The sequence below is a fragment of the Haliotis rufescens genome, unplaced genomic scaffold, assembly GCF_023055435.1.
Source record: "Haliotis rufescens isolate VD_foot unplaced genomic scaffold, xgHalRufe1.0.p SCAF_7, whole genome shotgun sequence".
NCBI lineage: Eukaryota > Metazoa > Mollusca > Gastropoda > Lepetellida > Haliotidae > Haliotis > Haliotis rufescens.
This window is the reverse complement of record NW_025964361.1, coordinates 32,600,562-32,619,164: the sequence shown is the minus strand read 5'-3', so window position 1 is coordinate 32,619,164 and position 18,603 is coordinate 32,600,562. Positions and strand designations below refer to the sequence as shown.

The 18,603-nt window shown below is 38.0% G+C and overlaps 1 protein-coding gene across 10 annotated transcripts in view; it reads left to right on the top strand.

Moving 5' to 3' along the window:
• The window catches only part of LOC124146016 (rho GTPase-activating protein 7-like), a 242,761-nt gene that overhangs the window by 208,120 nt on the left and 16,038 nt on the right, over window positions 1-18,603 (top strand). For all 10 annotated transcript variants that reach the window (XM_046516031.2, XM_046516032.2, XM_046516033.2 and 7 more), the window contains 2 exons: window positions 10,253-10,324; window positions 12,352-12,433. In XM_046516031.2, the coding sequence (XP_046371987.2) occupies window positions 10,253-10,324; window positions 12,352-12,433 (154 nt within the window). The remainder of the gene's footprint in view (window positions 1-10,252; window positions 10,325-12,351; window positions 12,434-18,603) is intronic.

The window sequence follows — 18,603 nt, the reverse complement described above, 5'->3', positions numbered from 1 at the left end:
TCCTGTGGAGAATCCTGGTCCCCATTACCTCATGCTTGTTGTGGGGCGGTCGGGTAGCCTTATGTTTAAAGCGTTCGCTCGTCACGCCGAAGACCCGGGTTCGATTCCCGACATGGGTACAATGTGTGAAGCCCATTTCTGGTGTACCCCGCCATGATATTACTGGAATATTGCTAAAAGCGGCGTAAAACCCAACTCACTCACTCATGCTTGTTGTATGCCTGACTTAAATGAGAACTGGCTGTCTTGTCATGTGCCTCTTTCAGATTTGTGTCATTTTCCAAAACAATTCTGAATTCACTCGAGTCTTAATGTTTCAATATTAAATTGTCCAAACCTTGAGTCCTTATTGAAACAAATGGACAACATCTGAAGCTACATGTTTCACTGTGTATAAGATGGCTGATTGTTTATAATAAGGTTGATCATATCCAGAAGGAAACGATAACTATACTTCGTTTCCCAAACATGACACTCTTTATCTTTTAAGTAAACCAGTGATAATGTCAACCATTTCACCTCCCTCACCGCAGCATAACTGGCAAATGTAAACTGTCAAAAGAGGTAATAGGAGGCAATCAGTCGCTATTTTTCATATTGACAACAACCACAATAACCCACCTTCGTCCTTGTATTTCTGTATTTAGAAAGATAATTATGATGGGCAAATTGTTCCCATAAATACCAGTCATTTATCAGGTATTTGACAGTGGTTAAGTTGTTAAATTGCCCCTCTCTACACATCCAAAACAAAATGGACAAAGCTGTGTTTGTTGACAATAAAAGAGGGTTACGTGGGGTGTAAATACATGGAGTGTCAAAGCCTGGTTCATCCATGCATGCCTGTATGCTGTTAATCGTAATGATGAAGTCTTTCCAAGCTTAAGAACCCATTAATAGACCGATTATGATTGGACAATTCATAACAATGATGATGGATAGACTAAAAAACAGGCTGCAGAAATTATTATAATTTTGTCGAGATATCATTTAAATTCATTCTTTTTCATGAAATTCAACAGTTCCTGATCCTGAGAAACCTACATTTTCTTTGTATTCTTTCATTGAATCCTTATAACATTCCTCATGAAATTCAACAGTTCCAGTTTGATCCTGAGAAACCTACATTTTCTTTGTATTCTTTCAGCGAATCCTTATAACATTCCTCAGGCGTTATTGTCTAAAACCGTTAAAGCTTTGACATTGTAAACTTGATTATTCAAGACTGTGTGATAAAATTTCTTTAGGTACATCCTATATGTTTCCCTGAGTTGTGGGTTGTATATCTGAGAGTGTTTATTGTGATAGAACATTCCTACATAATGTAGGCCATTGTTGTCCTGTGAGACTGTCATCTAATAGTGTTGACCCTGGGAGTCTGATGAGAAGTGAGGGGTGGCGCTAGTCCTTCGTATTACTTACAATATCTCCTGTCTACCTCACCTCGGACCACAATTTATTATATACTAGTAAATTATAGGGTTGTCTGGTTATGGGGTCAGCTCTGGCAATATTTCATGATCAGTTGTTGGAGGGCATAAACTGATATCAGAAAATTATGGGTATATAGTGTGAAAATTGGTAGAACATTTATTAAAAATGAGCGTTTTTAAAACATGGATGACTATCTGTAAGGTTAACATTGAGGGCAACAATGGTTAGTTGGGTCTCCAGTTGGGTAAAAGTTGTTCATCCAGCAATAGATCTGATGAGAATGCAATGAATGTCCCCTTCTGGGGATCACCTGATAGTCAAGCAGTATTCCTGTCAGAGGCAAAAACGAGAGGCTGCGATTTCGCCGTGCAGAGTGGCGTCCCCTGGGCATGCCAGAAACCTTGTTTGTGGGTTCGAATTCCGGTTCGCCCCAGTCATGTTTCTAGGTTTGTCAGCACCATAGCCGTGCTCGTGGGTTTCACCAAAGTGGTAAACGTCTTAGACCTGCATCATTTCAGGCTCTCCTCCCACATCAAGCTGACACGCCGTGATATAACTGGAATACTGTTAAAAGCGGCGTTAAACCCAACTCACTCACTCACTCACTCAAATTTGCAAGAAACTTTTTTTCATGCTCCTGATTAATGGATTTATTCAGAATTAAATCAACATTCAACAGAAATATCAATGAAAGTTTGGAAGATAGCAATTAGACAAGGAACATAGTAATCAGATGTGGAAGATTGCAATCAGACGTGGAAGATTGCAATCAAACACATCAAGATCTATCACTCCGTGTGTGTGGAGGAGGTTTCACTTTCAGTCTCTCATGCCCATCTGTGAAATGATTTGATACCATGTTAACATTGCCTGCATTGCTCGGCAATGACAATCCAGCAATGATTGTCCAAATCTAACAATATTAAATTGATTATTGTCAAACATTTATTCTGAAAACTGACAATAATGAATGTTTGTCACATGTATGGGTGATCATTATGCCAGTGAAGCATCTCATATTACTTGTCAATCAATCAAACAGTTGTTGATGACACTCTCTGCTCTTCATTCCCATATGGGCAATCATTGAGATCCTGATGGACTCAAACCGAAACCCAGACAGTTGAACACGCAACACATGAGTGAGTTACAGCATTGTGGCTATTGGTTCTCAAGTCTCCGTTAAGTGTGTATGATTCACAAAAAAGGAGGTCCAATGTCTTTGTTTGATCATTATACATTAAAATAAAAATGAAGACTAAAGTTTAGTTATCAAATACTCTCATACTAAAACATAAACTTGTTATGAAAATAAATAGGAAAAAATATTTTCATATGTGTTCAACAAAAAATACATTGATGTGAGACAGAAAAGACAAGATTAGTCAAAAATTACATTTTGAAATAACATTTTGACAAAAAAGCGTCAATGACATGCTCATTTTATTAAATAGATTAGTCTAAAGATAAAAAATCACTGTAATATATTTCATAAAAGAACTTTTGATATGTTCATACCATAATTTCTTAAGATGTTTGTACAAGAAGCTCCAGAAAAACTTACAAACATTTAAGATTTCCATAAAGAATGTATTTGTTTGTACTGAAATTTAGAAGATGATGATATCGGATTTGTCTCCAGTTAACAAAAAGTGATAAGTAATAATTTTGTACTTTTATGAAATAAAAGCAATCATGACAACAATGTTTAACATCTTGTTGAATAATAATAGCCTCGTCTAAGCTGGAGTGTCCCTATTCTAAACATACTGGCATCTTGGGGCGTCCATGTTTCTAACAACCTGGCGGGACAGTTAGTCCTATATTTCAGACAAACTCCCTGTACAGTCTTACACCTCAGTCCAAGCCTCCATCCGTATCATTCACACATCTTGCACTGCATCCCAGCTCAACTTTCACAATGACGCTACATTCCCAAATTGACACGGGAGTGGTGATCATCTGTTTTTGCACTGAGCTACGTGCTGTCGTATTTGTTGTTTGCCACTGACTGAAGGGGACACTTGTCGGAGACAGGGTTTAGATCATTTAGTCCGAGGATGATGGGCTGCTGTTGATGTGGCAAGATGCAAGGTAGGTTAGGAGGGGTGTCCGGGATGTGTCTTTTAAAAGATGTACCCAATAGTACAGAAACATTTCTCTGTTGACATAATGTTTAGAATATGTATGTGTACATTAGCCAAGTCATGGTTGTGTTTTAAATACCACCTACAAAACAGGTTGTGTGGCAGGTTGGGTTATAGTATTCCTTGTCCTGAATGTGGGTTAAAGTTTGTTACTTTGTAATGTAGGTTGAAGGTGTCAGTACTTAACATGTTACAGTAGCTGTATCAGATGATGAGTTTTGTGTTTAAGTCACTTCCATCTTCTCTTTCATAAACTGTTATATAAACAATAGTCTCACAGTCCCTGAACCATATCATTTTTCCGTCCGCCCAGCCCTTTCTGTTTGTCCGTGTAGATTTTCCTCAGGTTCTGAATCTCTCATCTCATGGGGCTCCTTTTCAAATGAATGGAGTTATTCGTTTCTATCAAAATAATATATTTTAAGAGACTAATGTTAGTATATATCAACAATAAATGCTTTGTATTACTTATGAGTGAATGAGTTGGGTTTAACGCTGCTTTTAACAGTATTACATTTATATCACGGCGTGTCAGCTTAATGTGGGAGGAAAGCCCGAAGTGATGCAGGTCTAAGACGTTTACCACTTTGGTGAAACCCACGAGCACGGGTATGGTGCTGACAAACCAAGAAACGTAATCGGGGCGAACCTGTATTACTTATGACGGCCTCCATGGTCTGCCCAGAGAGCAGAAGGCTGGTGGTTAGATTCCCACGTCATCAAACCATAAGATTTTAAAGATGGTACTTGTCACTTGTTGTAATGTCAGGGCTTGACATTAAGGGAATGATCATTAAGGGGAGTCAGTATACTGAGTTTGAGTGGGATGTCCAGCAGCGTGATATCTCAGTGGGCGAGCACTTTAAAACCGGAATAGTCAAGGTTAGTAGAGGCAGCTGCAAATAAATACACACACGTCTGCATGCACGCCACCGTAGCAGTACACTGATCATGAGTTCCACGTACGTTACAACCCCCATAACAACTTCACAATCCATTGCTCATTGGTGCAAATGAAAGCATCTTGTCTTAGGGAAGTAGTATATTTTCAGCTGTCACTTCTGTATCATTATTGATAATGGTCTTATGGTCATTAAATGTGTGTCCAGTTTGTGGTGGAAGTCACAGCTGCATGTCAATGTTTATTTGATGGTCACTGTGGCGATAAATGTTGCGCTGTGACAGTATTCAGGGGGATATGTATGCAAGAATGCAGGTCAGTGTGCAGTAGGGCATTGTCACACATACCAAGTTATTGTCCAGCATATGTCATAAAATACAACCACAGCTATTGTTTTCTTTCAAACTATATTGTATGAAATACTCAACTGTGAAGTCACGGGTTTTCACGACTGAACATCAGTGTGGTAAACCTTCTGAAAAAGACACCTTCTGGATCAAGGCCAAATTCCTAGCAACAACATTGACAGAAGACATACTTGAGTTTATTTCAATCTACATTATGTAAAGATGAATGACAAACATCTTATCTGCCTAATACCGACTAAACGAGGAAAGTGTTAAAACTGATACAGATGATCTTTCGACTACACAGTTTTCTTAAAGCTAATCCGTGGCAGGGGTCAGCTGACTGACCTGAGACTCAGGACGTGCATGTGATGAATTCATAATGCCAGATAACTCTGCCCAAGTAACCATCTCATTTTACACAAGCGCGTTTCAAAGGACATTCGTGGATTAGTGTTAGAACCTGACCTGAGCTTTTGTTCCAGTTGGTCGGTGGACACAATGTCGCACGAGAATTCAGGTCATCGCGCCTTTTGTTCAGACACATTTTAAGCCTGGCTGAACATTGTTGCATTCTTGGAGATGTTTTCATTATTCAGATTTTTTGTAGCATGTTATGGGGTTATATGAATCGGGTGGAATAATGTTAAGCAATGAAAAAGGAAATTGAAAAATGAGTTTGAGCCGAAGTTGTGTGAATGTGACAGAAGGGGCTTAGCGTCGACTTTATCTTTTCTTCATTTCTTTGCTACTTTTTCATTTCTGTTGAGGATTTGATGCTCTTTTGAAATGCATGAAGAGCAAGGAATAAAGTTTGGCAGGATATCATTTCGTATGTGAGATTTACATTTTGAGAGGTAGAGGGGAACAGAAAGGAATATAGGGAACCTCTCAAGGTCTTGTCATGTGGTCACCTTTCTCTTCACATTTACACCATTGAGAGTTTTTCCAGAGAATACAGAGAAGCACTTTATACATCATTGTTAATCTCAATTTGTTTTTCACTGATGTTAACAAATAAATAATTCTGAATTAATAAAATCTGAAAAATTAGAAAAATTAATTAAAAACCAAACAACGTAGTAAAATGTTTTGAATCAAGAAAATCTTGTTATAAATGTGGCTTATATTACCTGACTATCTGTTTTTTGTTGTGGTTTTACAATTCGTACTGACCATCTAACAAATACATTGAATAATTCTTTTGAGGTTTTGGTAAAAATTAAATCCCAACCAACCATTTTAAAACTTGTAACAGAGCCATATTTTTATGCCTGAATAAGAAATCAATTTCTTCCCACCGCCATCTGCTAGTCATTCCATAATGACGAATTAACCAAATCAACGCGGTTAAACAGTAAACACCATGGGCAGTTCCACCACAACGGTGGGTGTAGTTGTAATATCACATGCTACCAGTGTGAACGCCTGTGTGTAGGTGTATGAAGACGAAGTGTTCGTAATTCTGGCAAACTCGTCACACATTGTTTTCCGACCTCCTGTAGGAAGAGTTCTACTTGCTCTCACACTGGCCCCACCTGTCTTACGGGAAGGATACCACATCGAGTACAACATGATTGACTGTAAACCATGTCAGTTCTGTATTCTCTATCTTACAGGTAGGAATAACAAGTTGGATTAAGTCAAACTGTTTTATTTCATCATGTAGAGTTATTTAGATTCTGATTAAATCTTGTTGTCACTTTATTTAGCCACTGCCATGAGGATGTATATCCTATCACTTACATCCTTTCCTGGTTTTTAGGATTCCTTGTCTAAGGATTGCCTGACCGGACTTGTTTATCTGCATGACATCAAGATTTATGATTCATTAACATGTGGATATTATGAGGAAATGATATTTATGTTTCATCGTATTATTCTTCGTTGTCTATATAAATAGGGACCAATGAGTAGCTAAAATTACTGTAGTATATCAACTTGTCAATTGTTAAAATGTCATAAAAGTTTATGACGCTGTGTGTGAACATTGGGACACTTTGGAAGTAGTTTCAAGGAAAACATCACAAGGGAACTTAATTACATGAGCAAGTAATTTATAAAATTTAATTAATTTATTTATTTACTATTTTTCACAAAGTAAGAATTTGGGCTTCATACATGATACATTTTCACGGTATATATATAGTCATTTTATTAATGTAACATTTTCTCTTTTTATCTGGCATGTTTTTCATTGTAAGGGGTGGTACTTGTATTTTCCACTCACTCACCCCAACACCTCCATCGTTATGACATTTGTCCACTGTTATACAGGGGAGAGTTGTTAATATAAAGGTGACAATCAGTGTCAGAATTCTGTAACCCGCTTTAGAGAACTTTTGACACTATATATCAGTGGTATCTAAAAGCTTTCATAGTGTTCAAACACTTGTCACCAGTTTTGCTAACGTGAACCAAATATACTTTTATCAGGTGTAGTTGTGACTTGTATGGGTGCCGATAACGGTTTGTACTGTCACACTGATCAGAGTTCTCTACAAATGGCTTCTGCTATAATAGCCTGAGTAGATTTAAAATCTGAAATATGTGTCGGTTGGTTCCAAGCACTGGCCACTTCATAGCCATGCTATGGACAATAGGGGCTGAATAGTGCTGAGATTGACATAGGCTTATTGGCTGGGTGGAGTACGGGCAATGCTGATCGGGATTCAAGTATTGGGGTATTTGTTTACAAACAGTGTGAGTTGTTGGGTGGTGCGCCCCTGTAACATCACAGTGGATTCGTGAGAGTTCCCTGACCACTGAATCAGGCAGTACCAGATGTAAGGGGGAGAGGTTGTTGGACTATCAGTGGCTAGCTGCAGGGTTATCAGTTGCTTCGTGTGTCGGTGGGAAGAAGGTACAGCTATCCATGGACTGCTGTTCCTCAAAATGGTGAAACAAAATTGTGTCTCTTTGGATGTACTTCAAACATCACGATTTTTCTCTGGGAAATCAAGACCTGAGAATGGTAAAGTTTTAGAAATACTGATATGTTTTACCCTTATTACAAATAGAAAAACATTTCTATCAAGAAGCACATTATTACTTGAGTGTGCCCTCATTCTTGCTGTCATGAATATATGCTAGTGTTTGAATCCAACACTTGATTCTGGGTTTGTTGGCACCATGCCAGTGGTGAACAACCTGCTTCGTCACTTTGGGTTTTCCTCAAATCAAGCTGTGCTCATACTAAAATACTACGGTCGGGTAGCCTAGTGGTTAAAGCGTCCGCTCGTCATGCAGAAGACCTGGGTTCGATTCCCGACATGGGTACAATGTGTGAAGCCCATTTCTGGTGTCCCCCGCCGTGAACATGCTGGAATATTGCTAAAAGCGGCGTAAAACCATACTCACTCACTCACTCACTCACTCACTCACTCACTCACTCACTCACTCACTCACTCACACACACACACACACACACACACACACACACACACACACACACACACACACACACACTCACTCACTCAGGTTATCTCAACATGCTCACTGCCCTGCCAGACAGAAATGTTTAATGTTCAGAAAGTATACGATCCTCAGCAGTTTGTTATGTATGTACGTGAAAGTGTTTAGGACAGTGAAATCTTAAAAATTTACATGTCAACAAATCATTGGTACTGAGCAATGTCACATTATATACTTGTACGTTTCACAGCAGTAAACGTCTGGATTGACAGGGAGCAGATTAATGAGGTGTAAACAAAAGTCCTGCTTCATGCCTGATGACATTGGGACCACTGCCTCATGTAGTCAACACGTGATTGACTTTTTGTTTATTTTTATTGACCATATTGCATCTGTTGCATGAACACAAAGTCCTGCACAGACTTCTGGGAAGTCAAGATAATATCGATACAGTTGCCAACAGGACAGTTCACACAGTGAAACATGCCTTTCCTGATGGAAGACTCTTACGACAGAGTGGTTTGTTTTGTGAACAGAACACACTGATATGGAACTAACATTCCATGTTGCAGAAAGTTGTAGTTTGTGGTCACTTGGACACCATGATGTGTAATGGATTCATGGATATACGGATGTGTAGAGTTGTGACGATGTCAAGAGTGGTCAGTATTGTGGCTGGACTGGAGGTAGTCATTGCATGACCTGTGTGGCAACTCTATAAGACTGGCCTGGGTTTTATCAAATTACAAATGGCTACTATACTGTTATGTGAACTTAATTCAATGCAAATGTGGCAAAAATATATTGCAAGTTTGCCTGCCTAATGTCAGAATACAAATGACTGCCACAGTAATTTGAACTTATGTCAGTGCTTCCTCCCACACAAACCAGGCCATGGAGGAATAGCTGACAGTGAGGACAACCTTAGCACACTGCATTCATACGGCTTTCATACTGGTGAAGATGACTGAAGCCTTGTTAATGAAACTCTCCTCTATCTGCTGCGTGAACAGGGGTCGGAGACTATAGTGGTCGTGGACTAACTGGGTCGGAGGCTCTCCCATCCAACATGCTGCCTGTGTAGAGGCGGATCATCAAAGATATCTGCTCAAATCAGAAACACGCTCCCAGCATGGCAGGGGCAGCCAAGGTGGCATTTCTCAAGCTATTGACAAGATTAAAAGTGTTAAAACACCTCTCATTGTTTGGAGGTAAAAAAGTCTGCCGCTAAATACCCGTCCCTTTCCGTGCCAGTCTGGCAGAAACTGCTAAGAATGACTTGCTTTGATCAGGAAATTTACACAAGTGTGTCATTTTGTTAGGTTTCAAGAATTTTTAAGAGTATTGCCATTTTAAATATGGAAGGGGCTAAAGGGATACTTAACAATAGATGACTAAGTCGTGTTTAGGGAACAAAGGCTTACGTTTTTTATTCTACATGACTAATACCGTGCTCAGCATCTGCCATAACGCTGTGCCGTTGTAGAGTGTGATTGTTAGGCTGTGGTGAACATGCTCCAAAGCCATCGGCTTGTTATAGGGATTGGGATTTTCCAAAATGGTCCAAAATCTTCTTAAAATATTACTACATTTTTGGATTTTCTCCAGTTTCATGGACGGGTGTTGTCGTGGTATTGTTGGGAGCGTTCGAGTATGGAAGAAGCTCGGCGTGTGCGATGCGTTCTTGCTCATTATCATTCTGCAAGGTGAACAGGGAGATTTGTCCTTTATATTGAAGGTTTTAGATGTTGAAAGGATAGGAATATCCTGGCTGTTTTTACACTGACAACATTGCATGTTTTTATCTCAGGCAGTCTAACTGGCAGTGAATCACTTTCATGTTGGTTTTATAGGGTAGCTTATTCAATGATTCTTACGGAAGCTGAATCCTTTAATTTAATAACCATTTATTTTTTCAGATACTTTGAATTATTATTCCTGTCGCAGAATGTTTGTCATTGAGCATAATTCAAGCTATCTGTTTACGTTTTGTTTATTATGTGTTTCAGAAATCGAGGCAATAGAAGCATGTAAATGGCTGCGAGCGGCCGGCTTCCCCCAGTATGCTCAGATGTATGAAGGTAAGCCACGCTTCACTGATCAAACATCTTTCTCATAAACACTGTGTTTACTGCATGGGACACACTTTGATCCAGCCCTATGGCTGGAAATTAACTTCAATTTGTATTGATAAGCTTACCAGAAGATTAGCGCATGATGATGAAATCTGTCAGTTTGTCTGTTTATCTCTCTGAGTTTCTTTTGTCTGTTTATATCTCTATTTATATCTCAATCCAACTGTCTGTCCATCCATTTGGTTTTCTTCCCACACATCAGTACATCTGCCTATCCATCAAGCCTGTTGTCTTCTGCTGTCTCTCTGATCTTTCCATTGATTCTATTGTCTATCCATTCATATCTGTCTGTCTGTCCATCTCAATCTCTTTTCATCCTTCTGTCTATGTATCCTGTTGTCTATCCATCCATTTGTCTATCCATTTGTATGTCTATTCATTTGTATGTCTATTCATTTGTATGTATCCTTTTGTATGTCTGTCTACCCATGTTGCCTATCTTTCCATCTTGATTGTCCACGCTTTTGTCTATCTATCCTCCCGTCAATCTGTTTCTGTGAAGTTCTCAACATACCTTTGAATGTCAAGAACCCAAGCCTATTTTCAAGCAAAAGCTTTTCTTTTATTTTCAATCTAGTGACAATCTCATTACACCTACAAAAACGTTTGTTACCCAGAATAGCTTCCAACATGACAAAGTAGTCACTTTCCCCCGACACAATAATTGCAACAGAAGCCCTCCACAAACATGAAAGTAGTGTCAGGTATTTCCCTTTCCTCGGCCCCACTGAAGAGCAGTTGACCATTCACAGGCTGTGTACCTCTCACAGATAATAGTTAGCCTACAGGACAAGAAAATGGTTGTATAGACAACACTGGGATCTTGTTTGGGATAAGCTGGGTTTAAGTTTGATGGTGACAAGGGGGAGAAGAAGAGATAGATATCTCAAGTCCGGCATGATCAGGGCGTGTTTCCTTTGATGTTAAGCCGTGTGATTCAAGTGGGGAATAATTCTTCTGGTAATAATCTGTCCAGTAATTCAGATAAAGATGACCCTTCCCAGATTTAAGTCCTTGAGTAGAATTATACTTCAAGGCAGCCATGTGGCCAGTTTTATAGCCCGTGTTTGAATTCTGCTATGACCTGAAAGGACTGACGTTTTCTTTTGAGGTGGAACACTTGACCGAAATTATTAAACATAGGTTGTTTTGTCAAGGTATTTAGGTTATGTACAGATGCAGCAGGATGGCTGATAATTTTCTTCATTTAACATGCTGATATGAAGATGAGCGTATATTTAGAGGTTTTATCAATGCAAGATTAAGACATGAGTGCTAGAGGAAAACAGTTTTAATTGGCTTAATACCAAGTTGTATAAAATATACACTTGTTATTTTGACCTGATGTTAAATTTATTGCAGTGTGTAAAATGAAAAACAAATTAAATAACAGTTAGCAATGACATGAAAACATTGTTTAAAATTAAATCATGAACGATTCAAAATTCAAATTTTTGTGAGGCCTTCATTGTCCATCATAGATTATGACACGAATGTCGGTTACACTGGTATGCCAGTCTGTCACATCAGTCTGTCAGGGGCGTAACTGTCCACATCCTACTGCCTTCATTAGACAAGCCCACAATGGATGCAGGTGAAAATATTGTGTAGGCTTTGAATGTGACAAAGGTAAGGTATTCATGTCATCTTCAATCTTCATCCTTGAAATTTGAATATGATGCAATAACAGTGGGTGGATCGAAGACTCAATTAATCTTGTCGTGGATCGACAAATCAACACTGACTCTGTTTAGTTGTTATTGTTCGTGTAGTTTTGTTTTGTCAGTGTTTTTTCCTGATAATTGACATTTGACATAGTGTGCGGTGGTATGTCAGGGACGTGTGTGGGAGCATCACATCCACGTAGACGACGTATGTGTGTGAGGTTTTCCCGCAGCCTCTGTTGTCAACAGATGGGACTGCAGCATGTGAGGTTGCATCGCATGGTTAAGTTTGTGTGGATTCTGTTGCAGACGGACAGTTTCCAGTGGATATTGCCGTTGTTGAGAGAGATCACGACTTTCTGGACAGAGACTCCATCCAGTCACTCTTCAGGTAAGAAGGAAGGAAAGCCCAAACTGTCATTAGCCACCATTGTGTCTTGGGAATTGTCTTCTTTAATTAATCCTGAATGAAATTTGGGAAAAATTAGCAATTAATTAAATTATGGTTTTGCATTATTCAATGCATAGCCTTAATAATCAAGTGTTGTCTCATCAATCTGTAGATCCAGATCCATTTCTCCAAATGGATCAAATATGTGAGCTCATTTCTGGTGTCCCTTTGACATAGTACTGCTGGAATATTGTTAAAAGCAGCTTAAAACCTGCTTAATCACTATTATTAAGTGAAAGCCATTGTATCTGGACTTCGTCCAGTGAAACTATCCTGTTTAAGAAAGTTCCTGATGTATGAATCCTTGTTCTGTCAACATTTCACACAGTGAGCATTAAGTAGGGTCCCTCTACTATCAAGGTTTCACTGTGTATTGGTAGATATATATTATATGTAGGTTGCTTTGTAATAAGTATTCCCACAGACCACCACATATTGTGCTTAGAATGAAAAATGGTGTAGTTGTCACACAAATGACTGAAATGGATATTTATTATTCAACTATTAGTTCATGTTAATAAACCAGCATGCACAGCTATCAGCTTACACACCAGAATAACAGCCATGCCCAGGGCGCTGTTCCACAAAGTGATCGTGGCTAAGATGATCGTAACTCCCATATTTGACATAGGCTTACGACAGTCGTAGCGCTATGATCGCTTTGTGAAACAGGGCTCAGCGTCCCGTTCCTCAAGGTGATTGTAGCGCTATGACAATCGTAAACCTATGTTAAAGTATGGGAGATCGCCTTAGCACTAAGATCGCTTTGTGGAACGGGGCCCTGGTCTGGGGAGTGAGTGAGGTTGTCCTACCCAAGCAATATTAAAGTACATGATATATGATATATACATGTATATGATAGCTGCTGTCAGTGGTATGATTGGTCAGTGGGGTAGCCTAGTGGTTTGAGTGTTCGCTCATCAAGGCCCAGGTTTGAATCCCAACATTGGTATTATTTATGGTGTCCCACACCTGGAAGATTGGGGTCAAACCATACTCACTTTTACCAGGAAAATGGTAAACGTCCTGCATCGCTTCGGGTTTGAAATTTCTTCCCACATCAACCTCACACACTGTGATTTAACTGAAATACTTTTCAAAGCAGTGTTAAACCCAGATCACTCTCTCTTATGACAAGGATGAAGTACTTGGTAACTATTCTTGCCTGGAGTGAGTGAGTATGGTTTTACACCTCTTTTAGCAATATTCCAGTAATATCATGGCTGGGGACACAAGAAATGGGCTTAAACCATTGTACTCATGTGGGGAATAGAACCTGGGTCTTGATGAGCAAACGCTTTAACCACTAGGCTACCCAACCACCCCTTCTTACCTGGAATCCTCCCTGGAGTGTTAAAAACTTCTTAAAATTTCAGACTCAAATTTGATGTACACCCTACATTAAAAAGGAACTGTAATACTTGATATGTACAGTTGTTGAAATCGTTGAAATTTGATGAAAAGAAAAATACTGATGAAAGGAAGCTGATAATACTAATGTAAGGCGTAGACAGATTGTTCACACATGAAGAATTCGTTTAATTCTTGGCCAATTAGTTTCCAAGTTATTGAACAGGATGTGAAGTCTTAGCAAGGGAGTTGACTTGGCAAACCCACACTGTATTTCAAAGCAATTAATACAGCATGCTTTCAATAAACTTTGAAATACAGCCTACAGTTTACTTTGTCATCGTCAAAACTCCTGAAGACATTGTTCAATATTAAATCAAACTTACTACTCAACTTTTGATAAGGATATTTTGACTGTTCACGTGATGACTGAATGTTACTTGCATATGTTGGTATACAAATAGTATTTGACACTGCATGTAACAGATGCATTTTCAACATTGCTTGATCAATTTAATTAAGCTCAAATATTCAAATCATCCGAACGTGGACAAAGAAAACGTTTTTCAAATCAGAATTCAATCCTCAACCAAAACATCTATTTTATTATGAGCTATAGACATGACACCTTGTACCAGTGCCGAAGATATATAAACTGAACCCAAAACAATACAGATAAATAATATTTTTGGGGATATTGTTGTTGTCGTGAAGACTGAGCAATAGATTCATATAAATATCCCCAATAATACCCACGATCCAGGACTTCTTTTTTTTCAGTACATATGCTTTTGTAGTTTGTAGATTCTTTTCCAGAATGTAGGTTGGTCACATAATATCTCATCTTTTAGTTTAATATTTAATATCCCATGAGAAAAGTAGATGAGGATGGTAGATAAACAGTGAGTGCAGGATTGCGTGGTGAAGCATCCGAGATTCTTCCCCTTGAACAATGCCAGTTATGTGACATAAGTAATGGGGTTGACACCAGGGCGTGGCCCGGTGTGTACTTAGTATTCCAAGCACACAGAGCACATCTCGGTGTATGTATTCTACCGTAGCTGTGAGGATGAACTCTGTGTTACGATTAATTCCGCTTCATAATATGCCATACATCTTTGTGATTATCTTGATAGCTTTCCTCGCTCGAGTTGTTGCTTTCACGGAGATTCACACTTTTGGTTATCAAAGAAATTGTTCTTTTATTTGCATGATCACTGGATTGCACCAGACGTTTTCGGTTGTATCAATTCTTTGGATAGCATTCTGAACAGATTCTTACCCTATATATACCACAACAAGTTAAAGAACATCCACCATTGGAAGTCTGTATGTTGTAATTCCCACGAACCATGACAGAATACCTAAAATCATTTGAAAAAATCAGGTGTCCTTTAACTTATTTTGAGAAGTATTCTTTCTTCTAACACAATAGGCCAAGTTAGAAAATGTGGTGAATACATAGCGAGCATTGATGTTCTTGGCTACGTAAGTGAGTGAGTTAAAATTTAACGGGGCATCGGCATTATATGTATAGCCATATAGCAACGAGAAAAGAACACAGTTTATTTATGAATACAAAGTTATATTTAAAAACAATTTACAACATATTTGGGCATAACAATATCCTTGGCTACATAATGCTCTGAAAACCCTCACGGGAAAGTGGTTAGTAATATACTACTCAAAAGAAGTTAAAAAGACAGTGATTTTTTTTTATATAACTATAGTTAATCTGCATGAATATATACTACCCAAAAGAAGTTAAAGAACCCCTGATTTTTGTTAACATGATTCATGTACTTATTTTAGTAATTGGAATGTTTCAGTTTCTGATATTTGCAGTATTCCAATACTTCCTCACGATTTGCATGGAATGTTGAAAATGTATTTTTATGTCCTTTTAATTTTAAATTCTAAGCATTAATTGAGGATGTAATGGTTGTCCTGTATAGGAAGAAATCTGACATAATGTCATATCACATCCTGTGGAATCCAACCCGTAGATGTATCTGTCATGGCAAGAAAGGATATTAATGAGGACATTATGCTGCCTGAGGACATTAAGATTTAATCCCTTCCGTGGCTATTGTGTAGAACAATCACACCCACACCTAGCACCAGGAACACATATCTATATTTCTGAAGGTTACATATATCTGTATACCAGGTAGGGAGATACACACAATAACACTACAGGGAAAACGGAGCCTGATTCCACCCACTGGGTACATTGTTTCCCATCCTGTCTGGGGATTGGTCTCTTGTGGTTTGATTGACAGGTAAGGGTAGATGGTTAGGAAACAGAAACACTTGGTTCTATTTAATATTGTGTTACAGATATAATAGGAAAATTACCTATGGTGTTTATTGGGTCGTGCGGTATTACGAAGGTAATGGCGCATGCTGGCTGGCCACCCTGCCTGTTGATGTTAACGGTGGTATTGTTCTTGCTGTGGATATAACTGTAGATTACAGTGTTGGGGCAAGGAGTAAAATCTGGATTACTGAACAGCTTAGGGTAAGTTGTGGGTAAGGTGTAGCATCAAGGTGTTGTAGGCTCCTGACTATGTAATCCTGTGAAAACGTGCGGGAATGGTAAATAGTATACTCTTCAAAACAATTTAAAGAACACCCGATTTTTTCATGTGACTATAGTTAACCTGTCATGTTATGACATTTTTCAAATGAACTATTCCTTGGAATTTTGGGGATATTTATCCCCTAAGATCTTCATGTTCCCTAACATTTTTGTTTAGTATATTATCATCAGTCTCAGAATAAGTGGCGCCATTATATGTAAATCCAACACTCAGTATGATTGCTTACTTCCAGGAATTAATTCATCACAAGTTATGTGGTGATTTTATTAAAACAAAATGTCCAAAGATAACAATGACATATAACCTTTGTATGATGACTAATCCTTTTATTTATTATCAACAAGGGAGAAGTTGGAAACATTAAGCCACTGTTAATTAAAAATTTGTGTCATTTTGAATTAATCAAAATAATCATTATAATGAAATTATGTGTAAATGCTGCAAGCAATAGTTCTTGTAAGGAACATGGGAATTGTCCTCCTTATTAGCTTTGACATTTGCATGGATTGTGTCGACACAAGTAACTAGCTCCACAAAATGAGGGCGTATTCAGTAATGAACAAAAGCCCACATTAGATAGGAATATTTTTTTTTAATTTCATTAAGTGAATTTTCCAAAGCTGTTGGACAAGACTGACATCGTTGAGTCTGGTTAATTTGTGCTGGTCGGGTAATAATTACAGATCGTGTATTGATTGTTATACAAACAGCAGGAAATGAATGTCCGTGTGCAAATACGAGCGAATCATCCTCTCCCATCTGTAAATCCGATGACATTCATAATTTCCATTGCCTAGCAACAATTGTTTTAATGATTATAGGACATTTGTATTCAAGTTCATCATGGTGAATGTCAGTCTTGAGAGATTTGTTATTAGGGATTGTGAATAATTTCATAGCTTTAGGACCGGTTTGTTTGGTGTATTTTTAAGGTCTTTGGTGCTGTTGAAGGGCATTTAAGGATAATTGAATATGAGTGATTGAAAGAGATATTTTAAAATATCAAAATTGTGCTTGAAACAAGGATTGCACTAAGATGGTTAGATGATAAGTTGTATCAATTCTGAAATATTATACATGTATTTATGTTTTTAAATGTTTGCAAGTTGGAATCAGCTTTCCTTTTCTCTGTATTCATACAAGCAAGCTGCTTGAAACTGGAGTCCCTGTTTTAAAGGGGTCCAAAATCCACTTGCATGCTTCACAAGATGAAATTATGTTAAGTATAGAATTGAATTCCAAGACATTCACTTGAAAATATTGAAATGGAAACCCCAGTTATGTTGAATACCGGAAGTGTGGTGAAGTAGACACTTGGCAAGAGCCACACAGATTACAGAACAAAATGAACGGATGGAGCAGATCCCCTTGACACAGGCCCATATGACATGAAATTGGCAAAGCAGGTTCACGACATTCTGGATATATCACAAGACAAAGTGTTCAGTTCTGTGCCTTTTCTATACGTTCCTGACTGAGTGTTTACATAACATCCTGGAAGATATCACTTCCAGATGGGATATCAAATCCTTGTGGATATTGGGTTCTTTGGATACTGCGCCTTGATAGGATATTTTTTTAGATAATGCAACAAATTCATCTGTTTTCTGTGGATATGTGATTGAGTGTGCTCTCTTTGGATACTTGCTTCTTTGGATCTCGTAAAATGAATTTTGAAATAAGTTTTACTGAAGCTTTCAGGTATGTTATCACAATGAAGTAATATATGAAACATTGTGTGAATATTGAATATATTATTTGTTGCTAATGATGTTAAGATGAATAGTGCTCATGATGGCTTTCTTCCCTAATTTGTTGTTTGTTTTTTTATTTATAAAAAGGTCCTTGTATGAAAGTATTAGGAATACTGCTAAAAAGTGGGATTTTTAAATAAGCCAATTTTCAATCAAACACATCATTTATGACATTTTCCAAAATTGAGATTGACAAATTTTAGTGTTACTTATACAAAAATCACAGATAAATGGGTGCATAAAATATGCATTATGTATATAAAATATTTATAATTGTATGTTGACAATAATAGCTTTTATCTTAAACTAATGACAAATCCTGTTTCACAATTTTTTGTCAATATTTACCTCCTCTGCAGTCTGTGTCATTTCCCTACCAACTTTCAATACAGATTAGAAACGG